Source organism: Boleophthalmus pectinirostris, unplaced genomic scaffold (assembly GCF_026225935.1).
Source record: "Boleophthalmus pectinirostris isolate CB_2022bp ecotype Guang Dong unplaced genomic scaffold, ASM2622593v1 HiC_scaffold_20, whole genome shotgun sequence".
Lineage (NCBI taxonomy): Eukaryota > Metazoa > Chordata > Actinopteri > Gobiiformes > Gobiidae > Boleophthalmus > Boleophthalmus pectinirostris.
This window is the reverse complement of record NW_026571153.1, coordinates 18,466,726-18,491,194: the sequence shown is the minus strand read 5'-3', so window position 1 is coordinate 18,491,194 and position 24,469 is coordinate 18,466,726. Positions and strand designations below refer to the sequence as shown.

General features: G+C 38.9%; 1 protein-coding gene across 1 annotated transcript; it reads right to left on the bottom strand.

The window, feature by feature from the left end:
* Positions 1-927: 927 nt before the first annotated feature.
* On the bottom strand, positions 928-24,364 carry rbm46 (RNA binding motif protein 46). Its single transcript, XM_055156833.1, has 11 exons — positions 24,236-24,364; positions 23,360-23,581; positions 22,638-22,818; positions 21,693-21,849; positions 21,011-21,140; positions 17,819-17,916; positions 16,018-16,206; positions 15,419-15,680; positions 8,091-8,290; positions 1,953-2,055; positions 928-1,127 (listed from the first exon to the last, which is right to left on the bottom strand). The coding sequence occupies exons 1-11, from the start codon at positions 24,252-24,254 to the stop codon at positions 928-930; spliced, it is 1,761 nt and encodes a 586-aa protein (XP_055012808.1). The 5' UTR covers positions 24,255-24,364.
* Positions 24,365-24,469: the final 105 nt, after the last annotated feature.

Here is a 24,469-nt window from a genome sequence, read left to right as displayed (position 1 = left end):
CAAATTGTCAGTGAAAGTTTAAAATACCATTATAGAGACGCAACAGCCTTGTAATTATGATGACCAAAAAAAAAAAAAAAGAATGAAAATTGATCAACTGTGGATGTAGTGAGGCCAGATAAACATCAGCCAATAGAAAACAAGCTCCCTCATTTTCTATTGGATGTTAGATTGTCAATCAAACTCCCTACGTTTCTAGTGTAACTGACTCGTCATTGCGGGGATTACGTGGTTTATACATCGGTTCTTAGAGGCTTTTTTAAACTGTAGCTTCCTCGCAGTTCGCACAAAGTTTATTGAGATGGCGGACGAGAATCCATGACCAGTTCGCCGCAAGAGAAAATCCGTTTTTGAGGTCGCTGAAAGAAGAAGAGGAGGAAAAAAGGAGCAAAGCCAAACTGAGATGATTCTTGGAGATCTCTTCCAGCGATTACACGAACGAAGCAGACGAAGGGTCTAAAAACTGACGCGTTGGTCGCTAAATTATTTCCAGAGGTCACTTCAACAGTAATTCTGAACATGCGCTGGATGTAAACAAGTGTGATTTCTAGAGTAAAGAGGAGGGAGAAGATGTTTCTACAGAGGGAGTGGTGGAGGAGGAAGGTGGTGTCACAGATGCGCAACATTTGAAAAAGATCTGTCACTGTATTTCTTTTCCCTTAAAAAAATCTTCTATACAACCTTTAAGTGGCAGATTGAGGATAAGGATGAGGAGAGGAAAAATACCAATATACAGGAAGCAGAGTTGGGTTCTGAAACAGAATATCTCTACCTACCCACACAAACTAAAAATAAAAAATAAAAAAAACAGGCAAGTTTTTTTGTTAAAACTTAAACATAATGATGTTAACTATGTGAAATGTCTAATCTGTCATATGCAGTTTTAAAAGTTCAGTGGCCATGTACATTAATATAACTCACACTGTTTCAGTAAAATAGTGGCGGCGGGCTGAGGTAGAGGCGCTGTGATTGGCTGGGAGGCACTGCAAGGGGCGGGGCCAGAGGAGACAGAGGAAAGGGCGGAGGCATTGGCAGGCAGGGGGTCAGAGGTCGTTCGTAGGTCAACACCGGGCTGGAGACAGGTGGCGGGGTCTGCAGGGCCGGGGAAGGGCTGGAGTCCCCCATCGCTACAAGAAAATTGTGATATTATTTTGGCCATAGTAGTAGTAGTATGAGTTCTTACTTTATAAGATTTATAGATTTACAGAAGTAACAATGACCACCGGCAGAGGAGCCTTTACCCCTGGCAATGATTTTTACCCCCAGGTCAGAGAGATATGGTGTAACTGTTCTCGGAGTCTGACTTTCAGCTCATTCTGATAACTGTCAGAAATGAGTTTCATTTGAAAATGTGATAAAATCTGGTCCAGTTTAGAGTTTAAAACTGCTGCAAAAGCCAAAAGGAAAACTCTCTAAAAATATGATTTAATTTATTGAAAGTTCAGACCAACTGATTTACTCTAGTTTTCAAATATTTAAATAAGCTGCTTGCCTCATGGCGATGTTATTGCTTTGCCTGAGATCTTAAACTTCTGGCATTTAATTAATTACAATTGTTTTTGTTTTTTCTAATATGTTCAATGTAGTTTAGGGACTGTCTCCTCTCGTCTCCATGGAGATGCTTTTCATTAAATGGCCTACAGAACAGTATAAAACTTATTTTTAAGTATCGCCATGGAGAAAAGGAGGTGATGCCAACCAGACTCGTTACAGGTCAGATCTGTGGAGTGGTGATCCAGCTTACCTTAAGAATGCATGTTTTTCAAGCATTAAAAACTACTGTAACTGATGAAATGTAATGGGATAAGTTTAATGCTTTACTGTAGAAAAGTCTCCATTCTCATGGGCCCTCCACAAGAAAAGTTACATAGTTCACCTTTGGATTTTACTGCTTAAATCTTATTTAATCTAATGAGAAAAAATGAGTTGACATTGATGGATGGTGGAGTTACCGAGGTTCCAGAGTGTGGTCTGAGCAGCCAGCTCTTTGGCATCATCCAGAAGAACACACAGTTTGTCTGGGATATAAGTGCTGCGCGTAGAAGACAGAACCACCTAAAAAACACAGCAGAAGCAGGTAAAAAACACAACCCAAAAACAAATACAGTATATGCCCCGAGAATAGAGACAAGAAACAGAGAGGCCTGTCATAATAATAAAAAAAAAAAGGGTATTACATTTAAGAGTATTAATAACTAACACATAATGTACTTGGATCGTCATGTTAACTTTTTATTGTTTTGAAAAATCTATATTTGCTATGCTATCATACACACACAGTCAGGGTTCATTCCACTAATGAAACTATATGAGGTAAGTGAGCAACAACTCAACCACTGCAAATTGTTTAACATTAAAATCAGTGCTGTTTTTCATGTTTTCAATATGATAAAAATGAAATGCAATGCCTTTAATTGCACAGCCTTGTATGTCAATATCCAGTCATGAATGAGAAAAATGCAGCTTGGTGCTTGTTTATAGATAATAAACCCACATTACTCTTTATAGTTATCTAACACAACCTTGAAAAAGAGAAAAACATGAACAGAAAGAGTAAACATAAAAGTGTCTGGCGTTTTGTAAAGGCGTAAATGTCAGCAACCACATAGCATTAAACTTTTATGGAAAGGGGGAATATAAAAGGTACCTGTATGCAGTATCCTCCTTGTGGTGCTCAAGGACAAAAACATGTATACGATATAAATGAGAGAAAACCAATGTACACAACTCAAGGACAATACATACATAGGCGTGACGAGGTTGGAACAAATTGTGAATAAATTGTAAGTTTTATCAAAACTTATATTTTATTATTTACAAAGCTTGTATGCATTTATTTATTTATTTTCAATTATGAATATTGGTTGAAGAAATCAGAATCCATACATTAATTTGACTTCATGTACAAATGTTCACCTGAACTGAACTGAGCTGACAAAGTTCTAAATAATTTTAGTCAAATAATTCAGTTTTCGTTCAGTTTTGGTTCTGGTTTAGTCCTAATTTATCTGCTATACATGGTAGACTGCTGTAATTTTTTTTATTTAGACCTGGTTTAGTCCTGGTTTAGAACAGGTTCGGTTACATCATTGGGTCTTGTTACAAATTTGTAAAAGAAATATTTATATTCTTAAAATCAAGAAATTGTCAAGTGAAACCAAAATCTGTGTTTAAAGGGGCTGCAACAGACATTTTTTTATGTGATTAAGATTTTAGTTTTTTGTACTTTGCAAATGGTTTTCTGTGGCCACATGCGTTGGAGAGGGTGTGCGTAATACTTGTCAAAATCAAAAATAGAAAAACTCCTTCACTCTGTCTTTATTTACAGTAGAGCTACGTTTCGGTAACTAGGCCTTCATATCGCGCAAATTGTTTTGTCTGAGCTGGCAAAACAGTCTTTAATAGGAGTGGTTGGAGTGACACCCAATAGGAGCACACAAAATGTAAGTTGAGACTAACATACAGTACAAGACAGAGTGCAGTAGTTTTCTATTTTTAATGTAAAAAAAAAGTACAGCACATTACAGTACAGTACAGTATATTGTATAAAACCAGGGTCAAAATGAGACCTACAAGTGCATACAATTATATAGCAAATTTATTCTGCAAAACAGGTAGGAAGGCTGCTGCGCGGTTAGAGGTGTCGGTGGCAAGGGGCGGCATTTGAGGGCCGTGTCCCCCCTAGCGGCCACTGTTGCCCCACCCCCCCAGCACAGGCCGTTATTATTACTATTTTAAAATGATTTTGATTGGCGCATTTCACTTCGGGCTGAGGGCACAAACTTTACTGTGACATCAATGATATCACAGTCTCTGTTTATTTAGTGTAGTGTGATTGGACAACTGTTCTGTCACTCACGTCAACCTGCTGCGTCAACTCGTAGCAGCTTCACGATTAGTGGCAGCTGCTACTTTAGCCTAAAGCTCCACACAGGAAATGGCGAGGACAGAGTCAAAGACACACCGACAGACCCGCCGCCAGGACCCGGGACTGTCACTACCGCTGCCGGAGCCGGGACATTCTTTGCCACGACCCGGGACAGTCGCCGCCCGGACTTGGGACAGTCGCTGCCGAGACTGGGGCATTGTGGTAAATGGGGCCAAAAATTTTGTTTCTCAATAACTCGGTTAATTATTGACCAAACCCCATGAAATTTGACTCAGGGATGGACAATGGGATCCTCTTTCATATTCCAAAGGCTGATCCGGATCTGATCCAGAAGACCGATTTTATCGCAATTTATATAAAAAATGGGGGTAATCCTTGGCGGAGGTCTGCGCTCTCTGAGTGCTTTTCTAGTTGTAGTTTTGCTGACGTTGTTGGGTCTGGGTGTGAGCGGCGTGTTACGTTGTGTTGTTGTGTAAAGTTTGCGCTTGGCTGTTCATTGTGCTCTGATCGATATTGTTCAGCAAATAGTAACTAAAATGTCTGTTTCTGGTATTTGTTATAATACTACAGCCTATATATAATACATATATTATTCATAATATATATTTATAATTTTGCCCTTGGTGCCCCTCCCAAAAATGATACCATCAGCCGCCACTGGTCCTGGTTTAGTCCTGGTTTAGTCCTGGTTTAGTCCTGGTTTAGTCCCAGTCCCTCAAGTCTCAGGTCTCTATAGGACAGGACTGGACGGCGTACCCTCGCGTACCACGCTCACTACAGCCCTGGTGCTGTCCGATGCGTGGCTATTTCTAGTTCAGAGGTGTTTTTGACGAGAGGCTGTTGTTTAATGTTTACAATCAGTGGCAGGCCTTATTGTTTTTTAATAAACCTCAACCTTTTATTATTGTCTTGTGTGCGTATCATCTACCACACAGCCTCAACAACTATTGCAGCTAATAATAATAATCTTAATATAATAAATATAGCCGCAAGCGGCAATGATCGGCCCTCGCGCGTGCTTACGCATGCCCCGCATACGCCGCGCCTCACACTGACCATAATAAGCCAAAGCTTAAACCTTACCCTAATCGTAATCCTAACCATAGCCCCAACCCTAGCCCTATAAATCTTAATTTAACACTACAATTTTCAAAATTTGGCAAAAAAATTATCCAAGATGGCGAACTTCCGGTTTGTAAAGGGGCGTGGTCACAATATACATTTTTGTTCTTATTGCCATGATGCATCTGGCTACCAAATTTGGTTTGGCTACGCCAACGTTTGTGTAAGGACGTCCCATTGGCAAGGATACAAGTTTGGCTTGTTGCCATGGCAACACAGTGTAAACGGGATTTGAGCATCATTGAGTTTTTTAATCGAGACCATGTCACAAATGTGGGTACCAAATGTTGTATATCTGTGACAAATAAAACCTTATTTTTACATACAAATTTTCTAGGGGGCGCTATTGCAGCCATTTTAGTATTTTCTTACATCAGTCTGTTCATGGTCGGGGTGTGAACCCACGATTAAAATTTGAGTGAAATCGGCCAAAGTTTGTGCAAAACGCTAGGGGGCGCTATTGCACCCACTTTACTTACATCAATGTGTTCAGGGTTGAGGTGTGAACTCACGATTAAAATTTGAGTGAAATCGGACAAAGTTTGTGCAAATTATCAGTCGTTGAAGTTTGATGGTGAGCCCTAAAAACGAACCTGAAATTTGCACCGTTGCCACGGCAACACCGTTTGACCTTTTAAAAAGCTTTTAACAACTTTTAATGTCGCACTTTTCTAGATGATACAGAATGATTCTGTCTGGGTCAAACGCCCGAGGACGAGTTCGTTCAAGTACGAGGACAGGTCGCACCATCAATCTTCCTGTTGGTTGCCCAGCAACCACGTAATATACTTTTTTGTTCCTATTCCCATGATGCATCTGTGTACCAAATTTGGTTTGGCTACGCCAAAGTTTTTGTTGGGCCTATTGGCAAGGGCAGATGTTTGGCCTGTTGCCACTGCAACACGATGGGAAATGGCATGGGGTCGTCATTGACTTTTTTGATCAAGACCATGTCATGAATCTGTGTACCAAATTTTATATATCTACAGCAAAGTTAATGTTTGCACTACCATGCAATTGCCCTAGGGGGCGCTATTGCGCCCATCTGAGATTTTCTTATATAAATCTGTTCAGGGTCTAATCAACGATTCAAATTTGAGTGAAATCGGCCAAAGTTTTGTGCCAGAATTTGTAGATTTTATCAATGGAGAGTTTATGTCATCGCTATGGCAACGCCATAAAAAATATGACATGGGTGTCATTGAATTTTGGATCAGGATGCCAAAATGGAATTTTGTGCAAAATTTCAGAAATTTTTGAACAACTATTTGGGAACAAATGATTTTCTCACATATTAAATTTAGTTTCAATCTATAGGGGGCGCTAATGCGCCAAATTAATAATTTTCACATTAAGTAGTTTCAGGGCAGAGAGTTTAACAACTGTTTAAAATTTCATTGAAATTGGAGTTCGTTTGAGCAAATGGGAGCAATTTGTAAATCTCCAAAATTGTGTGCATTTTTTGTTGCTTCACTGCTCAGAGACCGTAAGACGTGTGTGAAAAATTTGAATAACTTTTGATGTTCTACGTCTTGAGATAATGTGGACCAAATTTGAGCTCGTTTGGGTGAACGTCCTCGGAGGAATTCGTAAAAGCTTAGCAAACTTTAAGCCAATATTGCTGCCCCCTAGTGGAGCACACGGTGTTGGGGTAATAATATTTTTTCTTTGTCTTGACATGATCGGCTTCTGTGTCAAATTTCATGATTGTACGTGAATTTTTTTTTTTGTGTCATTCGTATTCCCTAATGCATTTTTGAGTTGTTTGGGGGCGCTGACGAGCCATTTTATTTATTTTTGGAAAATGGAAATAGCCAAAACGTAGGGAAGCGCGAGTTTTACCAGATGGAAAAATTTCCAGGACTTTTTATTATTGTTTAGTGGGTGAAAAATGGGTGAGTTGGTTAGGGAAAAAAAATAAATAAATAAATAAATAAGAAGAAGAAGAAGAAAGAAAGAAGAAAGAATAATATTCTGATGCGAGAACAATGTTCCACTTTTTTTTGGCCGACAAACTATACATTTTCGGAAACCTCAGGCGCATTGCTACATGATGGCGAGGGTCCCTGGTCACTACGGGCGAGTCACATCGCGCCATTCCATTTTTCGGCCACTTGGAGCATCGCTTTGCGATACTAAAGGGCATCGCCAGCCTCTGGCGCTCGGGCCTAATAACAACACATAATTAGCCTAATACTGTTAAAGAAAAACGTGTTTGATAGCATGTCTGCTGTGTATGACTCCACCGCGTTAAAATATTTCTCAAATGGCAGTGCCCCCCCTGCTGGTGACCCATGCCCCTCCAGTAGATGTGCTCTGACGCCGACTCAGGCGGTTAGCATGACAGTTAGTGTTATCAGTGGCATGATGGTAAAACTCCTCTCTGGTCTTTGAAAGTTGTGAAAAGCGCTCATAACCAGTGGATAATTAGGACGAGGAATAACTACAATGAAATTAAAAATGCAATTATAAAGGTTGCTTCTCTTAACACTGTTGTGCCCTTTGAAAATGAAAAAGTTGAAAAGAAGTAAAGACTAAATCATGGTTCATTTTTCTGTAATTACCGTTGGTTTAGTCGCCCGCTGTCTCGCCCCCTGCCTCTGCTGACAGATGGGCTCAGATTAAATATTAAAATTCAGTCACACATACGCACTATCACTGAGCTAACACACGTCATTTTATATTATATTACATCTACCTGTCTCAGAGATTATCAAGGTTTGGACAAAGAAAAGCCCAAAAAGAGTCAAAATTTTATCACTTGTATAAATAATGATATTTGACAGGTGAATTAACCTGTCAGTCAATCACAGTCAATCCAAGAAACACATGGTCAGTTCGTGTCAAAACAAGTTTAAAAAGTCTAAACCCATTTTTGTTGATGCAGCTGAGAAAAAACAGTTTTGCCCCAGTGCACATATATTGTAGAAGCAGCTGTTAGGGTCAAAACGTTTTGTAAGAGTATTATTGTGCTGGTCCAGAACTGATTTAGACCTTGTTCAGATCTGGTTTAGTCCTGGGTGCTGTTTCAATCCTGGTTCAGACCTGATTTAGTCCTGGTTCAGTCTTGATCTGTTACCTTGTAAAGTAGCAGCAGCTTTCCGTCCTGCCCGGATGTGGAGTAGAGGTGATACTCTGGAGGAGACCAGTAGTTTTTTCTGCAGAAGTACTCAAGTAAACTCTGGGCTGTGCAGATCTGGCTCTGTTTGAGTGACAGGAGGCTGGTTGGACTCAAGGGCGTCCCGGGGAACAGAGGGTACATGCCCCGCTCCACACCATCTACCCAAGACAAAGATGACCTTAATTAAAGATAGCAGAGTTTGGACAACATAGCCACGGTATTTCATATTTTGTCATTTAATTGCCCGAAGTAGAACTAGCAGCGTTTTACTTCTTCTACATTAGGGAAGTGCCAGAAACTCCTTGCAGTGAATTTCAGAAACCAATATACACATATGAACACACATATGGACTAAAACATTTAAATGAAACTGAAAATTGTGAAAATTCAGAAAAATAAAAAATGTACAGCAATATTATATAGGGCTGCAGCGATTAATTGGAATACTAAAGACTAATCAAAAAATAGGATGTTGATAAATCAGTTGTTGTCTTGACTATACAAACTATTAGAGCCCGACCGATATATCGGTTGGCCGACATTATCGGCTGATATGGGCACCTGGAGGCATATCGGCTATCGGCCGATATGCTTGCTGATAGGGGCCGATATTTCACGTGGGCATGTGATACATCGTTAAAAATCTTAGACTCTCTACATTCTGTTCATTTAATCCAATTTACAGACAGATAAATGTCCTAATATGTGGCTCCACATCAGTATTTATCTACGGAGTCATTTGTCTGTGTGTGTCCATACTGTCCCTGAACACACCACAGAGTCGCGTCACTCACGTGCGTTTGTTTACACCCGCAGCGGTGCGCAACACTGAGATTATATTCTTTTTACGGACAATCGGTTTGAGTCTGGATTAAAAGGACATTTATTAGTGCATACTTGTGATGTGAGGAGGAGCCTGTGTGAGCGGTGAGTGTTGGAAATATGTCGACTTTGAAGCTAGTTTTGGTCATTTGTTATGGATTAGCTGCTGTAGCTCTCGCACATAAACAGGCTGTTTTCTATTGGCATATTGTAAAGTGACTATATTGGCCGTATATTTGTTACTGGACCTGCGTTGATATGTAAATGAATTGTGAATAGACGTGTGAATTATGACATTTGCGCATATAATTAATTACCGCGGCGCGCACGTATTTACGGCTAAAGGCTAATAGCGATTGTTTCTTTACTAGTTATGGGTTGGTCGCGAACGAAATGACTCTTAGAGCCGACTCTTTGAAGCGAACGACGGGGGCCTGATCCTTACTGGGAGCCGTGTTTTCTCTTTCTCTCACTTTTTTTCTCTTCACGCCACGTGCAGACTCGTGGTTTGACAGCGGCAGCGTCTGAAAACGAAACTTTGAGAAATTTGCGTGTACATAGGATTAGAAAAAGGAGCATATTTGGCTGTAGTTTAGCATAAAATAAATAAGTCCCGGTTTAGTCCTTTTTCAGTCCTGGTTTAGACCTGGTTCAGTCCTGATTCAGTCCTGCTTTAGACGTGCTTTAGACCTGCTTGCAACAAAACAATCTGAAGAGCCGCTTGGGAGCCAAAAGAACCAGCAGCTTTTAGTGAGCCGAGCCAAAAGAGCCGGTTCTCTAAAAAGAACTGGAATACCCAGAATGTGATGCAAAAATGCCATTAAACCAACCTACTGTCTGTAAATATGATGTAAAGAGGCAGAATTACAATAAATGTTGCCTAAATAAACCCAATTTAAAATCCACCAGAGCCAAATCTAAGTTTTTTAAACAATTCAACACTTACAGTGAATTTTTACATCACTAAATATATCGGCGATTATATCGGCTATCGGCAGCTCCAACTCCCATTATATCAGTTTCATATCGGCCACAGAAAAATCCATATCGGTCGGGCTCTACAAACTATAAAACATGACAAAAAAATGTTTTGTCAGGTGTGACCTATAGATGTAGCAATAACCAAAATATCGTGATATAGTATCGCCAAAAGTCTCACAATAATATCATGGACCATCAAAATATATCAAAGTTTCTTTGCTTAAAAAGGCTGAACAGTGAAAGATAAATGGAGTTAGAGTCGTTTTTACGTTTTTTAGATTAAGAATAGCTAAAAAGAGACACTTTGGCTCCACCTTGTGGTTACTTCTGTATACACAAAAGTAAGGTGTCCAGTAAAGAGAGCCCTTTTCAATACAAGTCACTAGTAAAAAATGTATTTAGTTTTTTAGTGACATATGTGCAAACTTATCACAGGGAAGAGAAAAATCTGATGATCATTAAGTGGTATCAAGTGTAATTTTCGATCAAAGTGTTAACAAGTTGAAATGAGCCACAAAAAAAAATGGAAGTGTGAGTCAAAAAAAACAAATAGTGACTGTGTGATTTCAATAGTAGTTTGACTAGTTGACTACTAAAATGATCCTTAGTTGCAGCTTTAATATTTAATGACAATATTTGTGGCTCAGTAGTAGAGCTGCAGGACATACACAGAGCTATCTCCCCCACAAACTCTACACTTCCCTGTCAATAAAGCTTAAAATAGCTTAAAATATTTGTCTAAGAATCATTTCCAAATCTGACTTCTGGAGCCTTTTCTCTTTGGATCTGAGCCTGCCTTTTTTTCCTGTCCCTTTCAGCTCTGATAGTAAATGTTTGATGGCCATTTCACCATGAATATTTTACTTTTTGAGTTGAAAATGTGAAAATATTCTGGTTTACTTTTGCCAAAATTTAATAAGTAAATCAAATCTGAACTATCGCTGCGAAAACAGTCACAACAGTCTATATAGGCCAATAATATTGAATACAGGTAGAGGCAACCTAAAATGCAAAATTCTCTCTCTCATATATACACACACACACACGCGCACACACACACACCAATGGATGTGGATTCATGGAGTTTATATTAATTACCTCAGTATCACAGCAGGCTAGTTAAGGTCAAGCACTTAAAATTGAGAGTATTCTAAAATAAAAAAAAAAAGACTTGTTTCATCTCCTCAAGGCTGCACAGGGCTGCAGGCCCCAAGGACCTCAAGAAAAGCAAATGCAGAGTTAAAAGTTCTCATTTAAGACCAAAATATTGAGTCTAAAGCAGGAGTGCAAAAACTGCTGTGTTAAATGGGATCGCTCTTTAGTTCACGTCATGTTTTTCTCCTCTCCAAGTGTAATCAGGCATTAAACTGTTGAGTGAAAGAAACCAATTAAAGTTTTCACAGCGTGATGTTTCAGTGACATAAAGTGAAAGATAACAATGTATGGAACCCAACTATCACCCCACTATCAGAGCAGCAACCTATTATAAGTAATCTCAAGTCAGTGTGGAGTGTATTTGGACATTCTCTTTCCCGTGTGTTCTGAACTGAGGAGAGGAGGATCTGGCAGGACACCAACAGAGAAGAAAATAGTTTTGTTGGAGGACGGCGGAGTGGTAAAGCACCAGCACAGCACATAACACAAAATATGGGATCAGCCCCCAGGGCGGTGTGCAGTGGAACCCAACCATATTAGTTGGTTGATATATGAATGGCACTTGGAGACATATCAGCTATCGGTGTAATTCTAGCAAATACTTGCCCGTAGTCCACGTGAACATGTTATACCTCATTAGAAAGCTTAGACTCTATAAAAGAACCTTTAATCCAATGATCCAATGACATCCAATGATTGTGCTCTTAGGCAAGACACTTAACCTAACACTGTGTTGGCGGTGGTTGGGAGGTCTTCTGTTACCTACCTCTACCCCAGGGCTGCTGTGGCAACTGTAACATTGTAAAACACTTAAAAGTGCTTTATAAATCCATGTATTTTTATTATCATACATTTTTTGTAGTGGCAGAAGGGCACAGTGAAGTACGTACAGTACTTCTAGCTGTTCAGTGATAAATGTCCGTTGAGCTCAGATTTAATGCTTTTAATCTGTGCTCTGCGGAAGGTGCTGTGTAAATCAGAGAGTGGGATTGTGGGTAATGTAGTTATTTATGGTTTGGGCTGCTGCAGCTGTTCTCATTACAGCGCATGTAATTACAGCTGGGTCTGGAGTGTTTTATGGATCCACACAGGGCACACAGCATTTTCAGTTTCAGACTTAGTACTTGGTTAAGTTTAGTTGAGTTTAGTCTTGGTTTAGTTTTTGATTATACTAATTTTAGTTCTGGTTTTGTCATAGTCTTCATCATAGCTTAGTCCTGGTTTGGACCTCATTTAGTCATCACTGATTCCTGGTTTAGTCTTGACCAGTCCTGGTTGACACTTGGGTTAGTGCTTGTTCTGTTATGGTTTAGTCCTGTTTGAATTCTAATCTGGTTAGTCCTTCAGGTCTGGTTTAGACATAATTTAGACCTGGTTGAGATCTGGTTTAGTCTTTGTTCAGTGTCAGCAGTCACCTCCAGTCTCTCTCTAAATCCTTTAAATTAGGGTAGAAACCAAGGGGTAATAATGGACTCAGACTTGAACTTTAGCAGCCACATCAAATCAATAACATTTGCAATTTTTTTTACCTTCCATCACTAAAGTCAAAGGCACGCTGTCTAAATCAGACTTGGAGAGACTTATCTGTGCCTTTGCCTCCAACAGGTTAAACAATTAGGTTCCTGCACTGGCTTCATGACAAGTATGAACCATTTCACAATCTATCCAAATAAAGATGAGTTATTTGGATATAATATTTGAAGACCAAATGAAACTCTTTGAAGAACCTTGCACTCTGAGGACCTCCTGACCTCAGGGACCTGGTGTCCTGCTGATGCCCAGAGTCAGAACTAAGCGTGGAGAGTCAGTGTTTCAGATTTACATTTTTAAAATTTGTCTTTATGAAAGATGTGAGTCAGGCTTCTGCTTTGACAATGTTTAAATCCAGGCTCATCCAGGCTAAATCCAGCTGTGCATATGATTAAGGTTTTTATTCTACTCTTTCAATGTTCAGTTTATAATTATTATTTATTTTTTTATTTGTTTGTACTGCGATTTAATGTATTTTTAATCTGTAAAGCACTTTAAATGGTTTTGTCCTCATTTAGTCCTAGTTGAGACCTTGTTTAGTCCTTGTTCAGTTTTGATTGATTTGTGGTTTAGTCCTGGTGAAATTTTGGTTTATTCGTGTCCATTTCTGGTTTAGCTCTAGTTTGGTCCTGGTCCAGACCCCCAGACTGTGTAAATTGAGTGTTTATTTATGCTGTTTGCTGACACAGATGTCCCTATTACACTGGAGTTGGGAGTTTTATATATCCGGACTGAGCAGGACAGACTTACGGCCCTCATAACCTACATCATAAAACTCTATGTCAACAAGAGCTCGTAAGTCACACTACATTACCCACGATGCACTGCTCTGAGACAGCAGGTGAATAAGAATGGGTTATGCTTAATGGTGCACTATGTACATTTTCTGCCTCCATAGAGATGTTACTGAGATTGCCTGGAATGTTTCACAGTATGGCATTCAAGCAGGTGGGGCAACTAGGCCATGTTACATGTCAGATCTGTGGAGTGATCCTGCTCACAGTAATAAGTGGTCATTTTCAACGTATATTTTGAGCAATAAAAACATCCATTGTGAAAGAAATTCTAAATCAGTACATATAATGACATACTGTGGAACATTTTAGGTAGGGATGGGACAAGACAAGACAAGATAGGGTCCACGAGAATGAGATGAGATTTTGAAATAATTTACTAGAAATGTGGTTTAGTCCTGGTTTAGATCTAGTTTGGTTTGATCAGTTCTAGTTCTGTCCTCGGGTTGTCAAAAGTACCGAACTAGAAACAAACCGTTACTAAAACTAGTAGAAACTAGATCCTCATTTGGGCAGGTAAAGTCAAACAATAACAGGACATAAATACACCATGATCTTGAGCTGTATCAGAAAAGTTTAAGACCTAGACATAGACCAGTATGGAAACTACCTGGATTACTGAGGGATTATACAGATTTAACATCACATGGCAATATAAAAGAAAGTGCTATATTTAATGTTCAAAATGACATTGTAATATTTTTAATTATCATTGTGGTATCAGAATCGGTAATGAGTACTGAGTGTATTCTTTAATACTGAAATCGAGTTAGAAACTTCAGTATCTTGACAACACTACACTGTCCTGGTTCTTGGTATTCCTAACACGTGGAAATCCAAGCATCCATAAGTGTTATTCAGTCACTTTATGTTTTTTTAATTTAGTGCTAAGTCTTGTGCGCACAGAAAGCTACGTTCAATGAACAACCACAGAAGGGAAATCGATGAGCCCAGTCAGTTCGGCTGTTGTATAAATTAGTGAAAGGTCTTTGGGGTTGGAAGATGAGAGCAGAGAGAGAGTGAGTTCATTAACATTATAGGAAAAGGCCATGTGACGACTGAGGCAGGAGGCGAGTAGTAGATGTGGCAACAGAATGCAAATTAAACTAATTCAGGTGGATTTTAAATGACGCAGAGAGGATGAGAGAGAAAATGAGAGAAAGAGATGAGAGCGAAAAGGAGAGAGAGAGAGAGAGAGAGAAATAAGGGAGAGTGAAAAGGGGAAAGGGATGAGAGAAAGGAGAGAGAAGAGAAACATGATGAAAGATATGGGGAGAGAGAGGAGAGTGAGGAAAGGAGAAAGAACGAGAAAGAAACAGAGAGGAGTGAAAGGGGAACAAGGGAAAGGAAACAGAGTCATGAAAGATGAAGAGAGAAAGAGAGAGTGGAGGGGTAGAGGAGAAAGAAGAGAGAGAAAAAGATATACAGAGAGACAAAAAGGGACAGAGAGATATAAAAGAGAGAAGCTAGTGAGAGAGGAGACACAATCAGGACTAAACCAGACCCAAACCTGGACGATATGCATATAACAAATATAACGAGACCTGGCTTTTAACTTGGTCTGAGTCAGGTTTAACCAGAGGGGCAAAGATAAAAACATATTTGCTTATATTATATTAATATTTATCTATCTAAAAAGTATAGATTTGCATAAATTTACAAAAAAATATGCTCAGAACTCAAACTAAACCAGGACTAAAGTGGGACAACCCAATACATGCACAATGAGAAAAGGTGTCCAGCTAAGGTAGTCCTGATCAAGCCCAACTCAAAATCAGGAGATATGTCTCAAACTAACGATGGGGCAAGTGCAGAGGACGGATTTGCCTACACAGACAATATTGCGTTCCTTGGGGCTGCAGGATTAATCACACTCAAATTTTAATTAGCAAATCGCAAAGGCCGCAGTGTTTGAAGTAACAAAACCTCTTCCACAAACAAAATATCTTTTCTGGTTCTGCATTCAAAAACCTAATCATGTAGCTTAGATCTGTGTTCTCCCACCTGTGTGATCAAGGTAGAGCTCCCCCAGTCCGGAGGACAGGTCTCTCATTGGTCCATCTCTATTGTTGTTCCTGTGCATCATAAGCTCTGCCCCTCCTCTAGCTCCATCACCGCCCCCTGCCGCACTCGCCATGGCACCGCTCACAAGGTTACTGTTGTTACTGTTGCCCCGGTAACCTCTGTTGTGGTACTTCCTAGACACGCCCCCTCCAGAGTTAGCCCCACCCTCACGGTTCACATTGGCGGGTTTGGCAAGTGACACCTGCAAAAGAGAGCCGCTTTGTTGTTTCGAATGATATTGTTTTTATTCATGAGTTTCAGCTTCCTGTTTATACGGTAACAGTGCTAATTTTTCAATCTGAAACCCATGGATGCAATCAACATATGGAGTGAAACACTGATAATAATTCATAAATGTGCTAAAATATGCTTTTAATGTTTTGTGTTTTCCATTCAGTAATACATTTTTAAGTTTGAGTATGTTTTTTTTCTTCTTTTTTATGCTTCTGACAGCTTTCTTAATCAAGAAAATAAAATCAATATTCAAGATGGCTGCTGTCACATTAGTGTCTGTCATTTCCACTGACACTGGGTTCTACCTCGACTGTGGCTCCATCGATGAGCGCTCCATTCATCAGGCCCAGAGCAGTCAGGGCGTCGTAACGGTGACGGTAGTGCACAAAGGCATAGTCCGTGAGTTTTTTGACTCGTTCGACACTTCCTGGTTTGAACCGAGAAAACTCCTGCTGCAGAGTCTCCTCCGACGTGCTCAACATCAAGTTACGCACCTGAAAAAAATAAATACAGATCAGACAAGGCCGATAAGAAGATAAGAAATCCATTAACAAAATGAGGGACAGTAAGGAGGATTACAAAAATGCTACAGATTTTGGTATTAGATTTGCAATATCTGTTTAGAAAGTAGGATTCTGTTCAGAGTGCACATTGTAAACAACTCCAAAGAGCAGACTGAAAATATGAACTCAAAAATGTTTTACTAAAATACTAATAATCCCATGTATTTCAGAATATGTTTGGAGAGGTCTAAATTACAGGTGCAACAAGATTTTTTTTAAACAAAATACAATCCCATTCTTACTTTGATATTTTCTTTGTATTTGCAAAGGACAATTTATAATCTAAATAATTGCAGACTTTGCGTTTTGATCATTTCAATTAAACACGGCCCCAAATAGTTAGCCTGCTAAATTTATTAAAACAGGATTTCAAATGAACATCAGCATTTAGGAGACACATTAGTTAAACACATAAATGAAATGTTGTATTGACATGGTAAATTATCAATGAGCACTGTTTTGTACCAATCTTCATTGTTGGGTTGTGATACCAAATTTTTTTTATTCTCAAAACTAAGTAACTTTATTTACCCAGGACTGTTCCACTGAGATTTGGATACCTATTGCTCATGTTTTTAATGATAAGAGAAACCAGGGCACCCAGCAAAAAGAAACACAAAAAAATTACATTATTCTCTGCTAACTGTCAAAATAAATGCTAGTAAATTACAGCGTAACAGCTTGAAGTACACAGCGAGTTTTCAGATTCAGTTACTGGTTAAATTTTATGATTTTGATTACTTACTTAATTAGGAGTGTACTTATTTTTTATGGCAGTCAAAACTTGCTCTAACAAGATAATTTCCATATAATCAACCACAACCTTCAGAAACTCCTGCTCAGTTTCCACTTTTAACGACATGACAGTTAAGTTTTGTTGTTTTTTCTTGTTTGTAATTTTGCGTTTATGTGTGTTTTATGGGCACAGTTATGGCTGCTGCGGGGACATTGGGGGCAGTTACGGAGGAGGCAAAGCGGAAAATCATTTGGCATCACACTTTCGATGTTTGTGTCTAAGATCATTAAAAACAAGGGGGAAAATAAATATAAAAGGATTTGGTGCAGAAGAAAGCCTTTCGAAACAGTGGCAGATGGGAGGCAAGATATAAAGTAACTCGACAAAAGCTACCATAGACACATTATGAGGAAAAATAAAAATAGGATTATATGGTGTTATTCCATTATAGCACAATTTCTAACATTTTTGTCCTGTGGGCTTCAGAGTTTCTCATTAAAAGGTCCAATATTATTGTCTAATATATTATCTCATCAAATACATATCTGGATCTGTGTTTCTTTCATTCATACGTTTGACTAACTCTTTACTGTTAGACTGTCTATATCTCCAAATGCTCTGTTCCACCTTGTGATGTCATGAAGTGCTACTTTTCAAGTTTTACCCTTTTGTTTAGTAGAGATTATAAATTACACGGTTGAAATTATCATTTCATGTATTTGTCTGCTGTGTAATCTAATTAGGAAAACGTTTTATTGCCTGACCATCAGAAAGTGCGTAATAACATGCTAGCTGTTATCTACTTACATAGAGCACTCTGACTCGTTGCATGACCTCCTCATCCACGTCCTTCTCCGGCTGAGCCCAGTTCACCTGGATTGAGTGGCCCCAAAGCTGAAATGTGCCTAAAATAAACACAACATATAATCAGATGCCGTCCCATCCTCCCATATCCCTGTGTGTCAGATGTCCTCCTATTCTGCTGTAAAATGTCCATACTTAATCTGCAGATGTTGTGTGTGATTAGTTTATAATTCTAACAGGATAATGTACCTTGTAACTAAATCTGGTTAAACAGTTAAAATATATTGGACAGGTTACTGGATCCCATCTGAGAGAAAGCTATAAGTGACTAATCAACTGCAATGTAAAATGTATATAAAATGCCAGTTTGTTCAATATTATGGTAAATTGTGTTTCAATAGAGTCATAATACTGCATTGTCCTGCATTTAAGCCTTGATTACTCAAATGTTTTCACTTAGCCCCTTTTTCCCCTACAGCTCTGTACATACATGTAATAGGGCAATACAAGTTGATATGGATTTTTTTTGTCTATAACTATAGCTCACATTTGTTTAGCTGCTTGCAACAGCATTCTTTATGGCACATGCTTAAAAACTCTCAACAAGCTGGAATACATTAACAACTCCACTGCCTGCCTCCTCACACACACCCAGTCCCATTAACATAACACCCCTGTCCTCCAGAACCTCCACTGGCTCCCCTTTCCTCAGCGCATCCACTTCAAAGTCCTCCTCATCACCTTCAAAGCTCTCCACACCCAGGCTTTCTGCACAACCTCTGACGCCAACCTTCTGTCCCTCCCCTGTAGGACCAAGCTCCTAACCTGGGGAGATCGAGCCTTCTCCATCACAGCCCACACCCTGTGGATCTCCGTCCTTCAGCAAATCTGTGACTGCACTGAACTCTCCACCTTGAAGAAACTGCTCAAAACTCATCTATTTAGAACCACTTTTAATGTTGAATCTGCTTTTATGTATTTTATATTATGCCTATATTTTGTCTGATTTATGTTTTTTTTAGATGTACTATTTTTAACTGTATTCTTTGTGTAGCGTTATGAGTATTTATAAAAGTGCCATATAAATATACGTATTATTCTTAATTGTGGGTGATAACCAATATTTAGCTTTTAAAATATGTAGCAAGGCGCACAAATCTATCTTAAATTGAAGTAAATATCATACATCAACTTTCTGCTTTTGTGAAAATATTTATAAATGTATTTATCTGACAAACAATCATTGTTATATGTTTGTGCAAACAAACAGCCACATAACACTTCTATTTAATTTTTTACTTGTGAGTCTGTTGTTCAAAAAGACAAATCTGAGGACAAACTGGGAGTGACACAAGTGTACAGAGACTAGGACAGCTTCAAAAAATATTGTTCGATATCGATACTGGAACTGATATATCACCCATCCATAGCACTTGTGATTATTTTATTTTAAATCAGACTCCAGGTATGATTTTGAAAAATTTGAAAAATTTGATTGATTTTGAAAACAATTTTTCAAAAATAAAACTAACCGCTGGCTATAGTGAAATGCTACTAGAATGGTCTATCAAATCTCTAGTTTTGAACAGGAAATCAATGGACCCATTTCTATTACCAAGTCATTTTAGCTCAATATTGCAGTTCATAATAAAGAAATGCCATAAAAAATGATCTGCATGTTATAGTTGAATACTAAAAAACAGGAAAAATGCATTATTTATGACATCCATGGCTTCATTAACTTAAATTTTGACATAACATATGCTCAAGTAATTTCCCTTGTGAATAAATAAAGTTTTCAGAGTGTATGTTGAAACTCTCTCATCTCTGCGTGACGCAGGACTGAACATGCAGAATCGCACTGACCCTTTGTTGATGTATGTTTCTATAGTGTCCACAGCCCAGAGCCTGCCCCCTGCAGTCTGTGTGAGCACTGCACATTTCATGAATTTAGAATCAAAGCCAAATGCCTCCCGTTGCTCAGAGGCCACAGGGACGAGGAAGTAAACAACAATAGCAGAAAGGTCCAACACGAAGAGGCTATTAACTCAAACAAGAGGGATTCAGGGGAACAAGGTCAGATCAGCACCATAGTACAAGCTGAAAGAGGAATGAACCAGGACTACTCCAGGACTGAGCCAGGACTGAACCAGGGCTTAACTAGGACTGAACTAGGGATGCTATTCACCTTATTCGGCCCCGCCCACTTTTGTCTCTAAATGCTTCTAAACCGCACTTTATGTGGTGGCACCTCCGATTAAATGGGAATCCCAGTCATTTAAATGAGAATTTGAAAAGTTTTGCAGCTAATTTATGACATAAAGTAAGCTCATTTGTGTAAAACGTTCAAAATTCATGTGCACCAACAAGTCAACACTGCACCGATTCTCTGGCTTTACAGTCCGTATTGTTTTCCATTCAAATAAATTGTAATAATAATCCAGATGTGTTATTTAGCTGTTATTCATATCTCAAATAACTACAGTACAATTCTGTATAAGGATAAGTTCAAACATTATGGAAACAGTAAACATTAATTTATATGTCCAACCAGAATATTAGTTGAACCGATATCTGATCCAGCTAATTTTTCAGTATTGGGGCAGAAATCTGATACCAAGACTAGGACTAAACCAAGACTAAAGCAAGACGAAAGCAGGACCAAAGGAGGACGAAAGCAGGACTGAACCAGGACTGGGCAAGGACTAAAGCAGGGCTGAACCAGGGCTACACTAGGACTGAAACATAACTAAATCAGGAGTATAATAGGTCTAGACCAGGATTGAACCAGGCAACAAGTGCTGCTCTATGAGGACACAACAGCAGTGAAGCTTGTTTTCTGTGCAACTGCTCCCTCTGCAGGTGGTTGGTGAAGCAGTGGTTCTAGTATATTAATAGTATAGTACAGGGTAGCAATTTCAGATTTTTTATTTTTATTTTTTTGGAGATCAGAATCATAAACTTGCAATATTAATCCTAAAATGAGGCTGTTGTGAAAAAAATATTTCACTTTGGTGAACACTGATATGGACAAAGAAACTTTATGCCAGTTTTTGTTTCATATGGACAGTCCCAACAACTAGAGATATTAACCATTAACCAGGTCAACAAATCTGCAATCTGACAGTTAAACAGCAAATTCCACCATATAATTGCCATATAACCAGCTGAGTTTCAAACTACAGGGATTCTTACCTGGGATGAGTTTTCTCCGGGCCATAGCAGCTGCTTTGTGAGACTCGTATTGCACAAAAGCAAAGCCTCTGTTTTTCGTTTTATCGGTGGAGCTTGGGTACACGATGACATCCACCACACCATCGGTCAGCTGCAGACAACAAACAGGGATCCAACTAGAACAGCATTTAATATAAGAAAATATGTCATTTACCCACTCCAGTTACTGTAATAGGTGGAAGGGCATCTGCATAAACATTTTAAATTATTGTGTGACTGGTTTGATGTGGAAACTGCAACCACAAATGTGAATATAGCCGTATATATTACCGTTTTCGGCTGCACTTCAATACTTGCAGCAGGACAGCAGCTCTTTCTGCAGTACTGGCACGCAAACCTAGAGCGCCCTCTCACGGCTGTCAGTGTGAATATAATGAACATGTGAAAGTATATATTTTAATATATGAGTCGCAGGACCACCCAAACCATGAAAAGATTTGGGAAAGATTTCATATTCCAAAAAATACTTTGTTTAGTGGGATCAATTTTTGTCATATTGCCCAGTCCTTTTTGGGACAAATGTGGGGTCTAAAGCAGGAACTAAATGTGGACTAGACCAGGACTAGCCCAGGACTGGAACAGGACCAAACCAAGATAGCTAACTTGGTTCAGATTAAGTCTTTCCAGTTTTCTGACACTTTACCTTTTTCATCTCCTCCATGATCTCGTCTTTCTTCTTGTCTTTGGGGATTGAGCCAATGAAGAGCCTGCAGTTGTCCAGACTCATACAGACACCAATGAACTTGCCTGGTCTGATTTCATGGTTATCCAACATCTGAATGGCCCTCTGAGCTGAGTCTCTACACAATAATACAATGAGGAGATGCGTATTCAAATTAGTTACTTACAGATGTTCAGCTATGTAATTATTATAGGCACCAACAAGTGTTTAACTGAATGAGTAGCATGTATCAGTGGTTACCTTTCTGAGGCACATATATATTGGTTAATTTGCTTTTCATTTAATAAAGATGGAAATATACACATTTTCAAGTTGCATTATAATAATAATACCTTCCATTTATATAGTGCTTTTCAAGACACCCAGTACAATACAATAACACACAAGCACACACACGAGTGTGGTTAGGTGGGATTAAAAAACAGATTCAACAGAAATGTACTGAGAAGTGATTTGAATTGATCAGTGGTTTCAGCAGATTGTATGTGTGGGTGCAGGGTCCTGGACACAGAAGGCTCTGTCTCCCATGGTCCAAATCCTGGAGTGGGAAACGATGATCTGAGAGGAGGAGGAGAAAAGTGTCCTGTATCTGAATTGTCTATCATAATCTCTTAAATTAAATTCTTAAATTGTAAATGTTTTACACCATGTTCTGATATCACTCTCATGTATCTGAGTGTTTTTCATTTGCCAAATTTCCCTATTTAGGGTTTTCTAGAGTTTTTTAGGGTTTAAGATTGTTCCTGCATTAGGGTTATCATGTCAGTGGCCTAAATGGCATTCAGTATTATTGTTCATCCTCTGTATTTTCTTCAGCAATGTAACATACTTCAAATTATGTTACTGTGACCAGTCTATGTACAGTTGTAGTACCTGTTGTTACCTGCAGTTGTACAGTTGTAGTACCTGTTGGTGTACATGACAAAGGCGTAGCCGCGGTTGTCTCCACTAAACTCCATCATGAGTCTGAATGCGTAGATTGTTCCAGCGCGTTCAAACAGTGGCACGAGCTCATCCTCGTACATGTCTCTGGGAATCTTCCCCACAAACACCTCACAGCCTCGAGGAGGGGGTGGCCCCTCCCATCCTGAAACACACTCACACTGGTTTAGACAGTAAAAATGCAGACGTATCTGTCACACAAGGATACACCTTCACACCTGATTTAATCGTGGTTTGAAATAGGGTTGTTATAAGTTCAAAAAAACAGACATTAATTGATGCTAAAACTAGTATTGAAACTAGATACTCATTTGAGCATGCATCAATAATAAAAAAGTCACATTTACAGGACAGAAATTAACCTTTCCTGAATACCTTTAGAATTATCATGAGCTGTATTTAAAAAGTACAAAGAACCTACCTGGACGATTGAAGGATTACATAGATGACCACAAGGTAATATAAAGTACTAAGATTAAGTGTTGAAAATCACATTTTATTGTCTAAAGAGTGTTTTAATTATAATTGTGCTATCAGAATCAGTATTGAGTATCAAGTCTCAAATCATTGGTATCAAAATCGCTTTGCGATTACATTATGATCTAAATAATTACGACAATAATTAATGACAACACAACTATTCTAACTCTAAACCAGGTCTAAGCCCAGTCTGTGTGTTGTTCCACCTGGTGGAGGTCCTCCATACATCCTCTGGCCATTCTCTTGGACCATGGTGTAGCCAGTTCTCTCTATCAGAGCCAGCAGAGCCATCTCATTGGCACAAAACACTCTTAACTCATCCTCCACCAACAGAGGACTGGCCACTCTGCTTGGGTCCTGCTCCAAGTCCTGCTCCAAGTTCTGCTCCAAGTCCTGCTCTGAGGTCTGGTCTGAGTCCACATCTCCATCTGGAAAGAACATACAAACAAGGATGATGTCAAAAAACCTCATGAATATAAACTGATCAGTGACCTCATGACCAAACAACAACTTGATGAAAGAAAAAGTTTTAACAGTAACATTCCACATATAGCACAAGACTACAAATAAAACTAATAATTACCTTCTTCTGTCATTTTTGTTTTTAAAATAAACGAACAAATGAACTTACAATGTTCTATGCAAAAATACATGCTGTAGCATGTTACAGCATCCTAAAGGGACACGTCTCAACAAAGCCCCAATCACGACTGAACAAATTACATTAGCCTTTACATAACCTTATATATAAGTTAACACCAAAAAGATATTTATTCAATTACTTACACACGGTCTCTTGCTTGAAATTAATAAGACAATTATCATTTATCACTTTTCAATATGTGAATTTATTACCAAAACTGAATACATATTTGAACAACAATCTACTAGACAACGCTAAATTTAACATTAATGAAAGTTTAATTTGTGGAAGATTGCTGATAAAATGGCAGAAGCGATCATAGACAGACATGAGCGCATCTGTCAGCTCACTAGCTAACGTTACTTCAGTGCAGTTTTGATCCAATTGGGCAGTTTTCAAGCACGAAAATATAAATGTATTACAAACAAACAAACCTTACCAGATCTGTCTTTGACCATTTTCTTTAGTTATAAATTACGTTTAAGTAGAAAAAAAGTGAAATCAAAGCGGAGAAAAATACGGTATTTCAGCGGCACGGAAAAACCAAACCAACGGCCATGAGGGCGTGAGTGACAGGAGGACAGTAAAGGCGGGAAATGCAGGGTGACCAGGCGGCCCTTTATACACGGGACATTCCCCTGTCCCCGCTGATTCATCCAAAATCAGTGATTTG

What these genes read in the sequence shown, in the direction of transcription:
- rbm46 (XM_055156833.1), bottom strand. An exon ending in TCATGGAGGAGATGAAAAAG is followed by an intron (nt 21,141 to 21,692) that starts GTAAAGTGTCAG and finishes TGTTGTCTGCAG; the next exon opens with CTGACCGATGGTGTGGTGGA. An exon ending in TCGATGGAGCCACAGTCGAG is followed by an intron (nt 15,681 to 16,017) that starts GTAGAACCCAGT and finishes TCTCTTTTGCAG; the next exon opens with GTGTCACTTGCCAAACCCGC.